This window comes from Montipora capricornis, chromosome 13 (genome assembly GCF_036669925.1).
Source record: "Montipora capricornis isolate CH-2021 chromosome 13, ASM3666992v2, whole genome shotgun sequence".
In the NCBI taxonomy this organism is placed as follows: domain Eukaryota; kingdom Metazoa; phylum Cnidaria; class Anthozoa; order Scleractinia; family Acroporidae; genus Montipora; species Montipora capricornis.
This window is the reverse complement of record NC_090895.1, coordinates 19747011-19749510: the sequence shown is the minus strand read 5'-3', so window position 1 is coordinate 19749510 and position 2500 is coordinate 19747011. Positions and strand designations below refer to the sequence as shown.

The window sequence follows — 2500 nt, the reverse complement described above, 5'->3', positions numbered from 1 at the left end:
CATAAACAACCATGGGAGTGCGTCTAGATGAAACATAATAGCCGGTTAGTAAATGACGCACTCCCATGTCTCGTCTTTCATCAAGTAATTCGTTCAAAGCCCCTCATATCCTATAAACCATACTCTGCTACTCCCACAAGTTCTCCTAGAAATTTGGGATAGTTCAAACTCAACTTCTATGTCAAATTCTTCTTCTCACTCTGCCGCCATCTTTGTTCTATACCTTGCACAGGTTACTCTGTTTCTATATGGCTGCGCTCGTCCCAGGAAGATTGAACATATATTTCCGGATTGCATTGAATCAATATTCGTGGTATTGCATTACATATAAAATTTAAGAATTGGATTGAATCAATATTCGTGGTATGGGATTAAATATGAAATTTAAGGATTGGATTGAATCAATATTTGTGGTATTGCATTCCATATAAAATTTCAGGATTGGATTGAATCAATATTTGCGGTATTGCATTGCATATAAAATTTAAGGATTGGATTGCATTGAATGCCTTTTATGAGTTTAAATTAAACCTTTATTAAAATGATTGAACATTTATATCTAAGATTAAATTTTGCTACAAACGGCTTGCCATTCGGCGGTCGTCTAAACAAGATTATTAATTTCTTCTTAATAGGGCAATCGGTTGTCCAGTTCCATTCTTGTTTCTAAAATGATGTCACTTAGAACCTAGATCTTGAAGAAGAAAACAATATCGAAAAAACGACGTGAAGATTTAAAATCTGGAGCGTTCTTCTACGCAAAGTAACGTCACGCTGACTATTGTCGCTACAATTGGTTGAGAATGGTCATGTGACAATGTAATATCGTCCCCAGGGTGTTGTCCCGAGGATTCTTCCGAAAGGACGGCCGATATGGGACGACTTTTATGTGAATTCTTCAACTATCTGTCGTGTCAATGAAACTGATTAGTATTGTTTCAAGAGATTCATGAGGTTCCACTCCGATGAACCTAACTTTCTGGTCTCCTGTTCTGATTGTAGAAGGTCTCTTACGAAAGTTTACAGAGACATATCATGCTCTGCAGATATAGTAGGGTGCTAGATAAGAGTGCATTGCTGTATGGTTGTATGTTATGTCAAAATGAGAATTGAATTTAACTAAAATAAAGAAATATTAATGTTTCTTGGACTCCTCTGTTTCCCTTCACAACCGATAGTACGCTTTAGCATTGTAACTTTTTTTTTAAATTTGTATATATATATATATATTTATTTTTGGTTGCCGAAAAACGAAGCATTTATTTCTCATTTTTGCAGTTGCATTAAACGATAAAAAGCTTTATGTCAATAACTATCAATAAGGTTTTAAGTGGAAGGCGTGCTTAAACAGAAAAGGTGTGTTTTCGTTTAAGGTGTGTTATTTCGGATGTTACACTACCAAAGTTGTGTTGAGATTTTAGGTGTGTTTTGTTCAAAATGGTTAATTTCCTCACTTGGGATGTCTGCGTATCACTAATTTACAGTAAATTGGAAAATTCACATAACGTGTGCTAAATCCTTTACACCTTGGTGTGTTTTGTCACACACCATGGTGTGTTTTATTAACCAGTGAAGTAAAACAACGTAAAGGTGTGCTAAAACAACACACCTTGATGTATTTCAAAACACACCTATTTTTAGAGAGGGAAATATTCAACGCCCATTTATTTGCCAGATGAAAGCTTTTTTCAGTAAAAATAATCTCTGTCGAAGGATTTGAAGAGGCGATGCCATTACAAAGTTATCATTATTTCTCTCATCAAAGATTTGCTGATTTAGCATGACATAATTCTGCTTGTTCTAGATCATAGTGGACAACTCAGGAGTCGAATTGCAGAGGAGTCTTTCAAGGTACAAGTGGGGGAATGTGTAAGGCTTCCTTGCCAGACATTGTCAGAAGTAAAACAGCTGGACAAGTCGCTTATAATTTATTGGTGGTCTTACTGTGACGCGATGACGTGCTACGGTGAAAATATAAAATGGTTTTGGATTGCTGGTAGTGACGAGAGAGGGATCTTTCGAATTAACGATAAAGGTAAGGATGAACACCTGGTTTCTGATAGTATCGCGATCTTCTTATAGTTTTGCCTATGCGCGAGCCGTCTCACTTTTGCGGCCTGTGATTGGTTCTAATGTTGAAATTGACGTGGTTGCACTGAATTGGGTTGCTGACGTACGCAAACAAATTGCCGCCGCATTCAAATGATTGTACAAATATTTCACTTCAAGTCCAACAGTATTTAATGAAAATTCGACTTTTACAGTCATCATCAAGCTCTTGCATCATTGGGAAAGCCCAGTACAAATGTTATGTTTATACAATACTTCTAACTTAACTTCAAAAAGCTTATTTTTTTTTTGGAATTGAAAATAGTGGTTAGACGTTTTCTATTGATACTGCGTTTCAAATGAAAATTAACATCGTTCATAAACGAATTTCATTAGTTAGATTACAGAATAAGAACTGGTTCTTGAAAAATTGACAGTTATTATTAACTAT

General features: G+C 35.6%; 1 protein-coding gene across 1 annotated transcript in view; it reads left to right on the top strand.

Annotated features, from left to right (window-relative positions):
• LOC138028694 (tyrosine-protein kinase receptor Tie-1-like) overlaps window positions 1–2500 on the top strand; it is a 32679-nt gene that overhangs the window by 4569 nt on the left and 25610 nt on the right. Inside the window, exon 2 of the mRNA XM_068876293.1 lies at window positions 1805–2035. Coding sequence (XP_068732394.1) covers window positions 1805–2035 — 231 coding nt within the window. The remainder of the gene's footprint in view (window positions 1–1804; window positions 2036–2500) is intronic.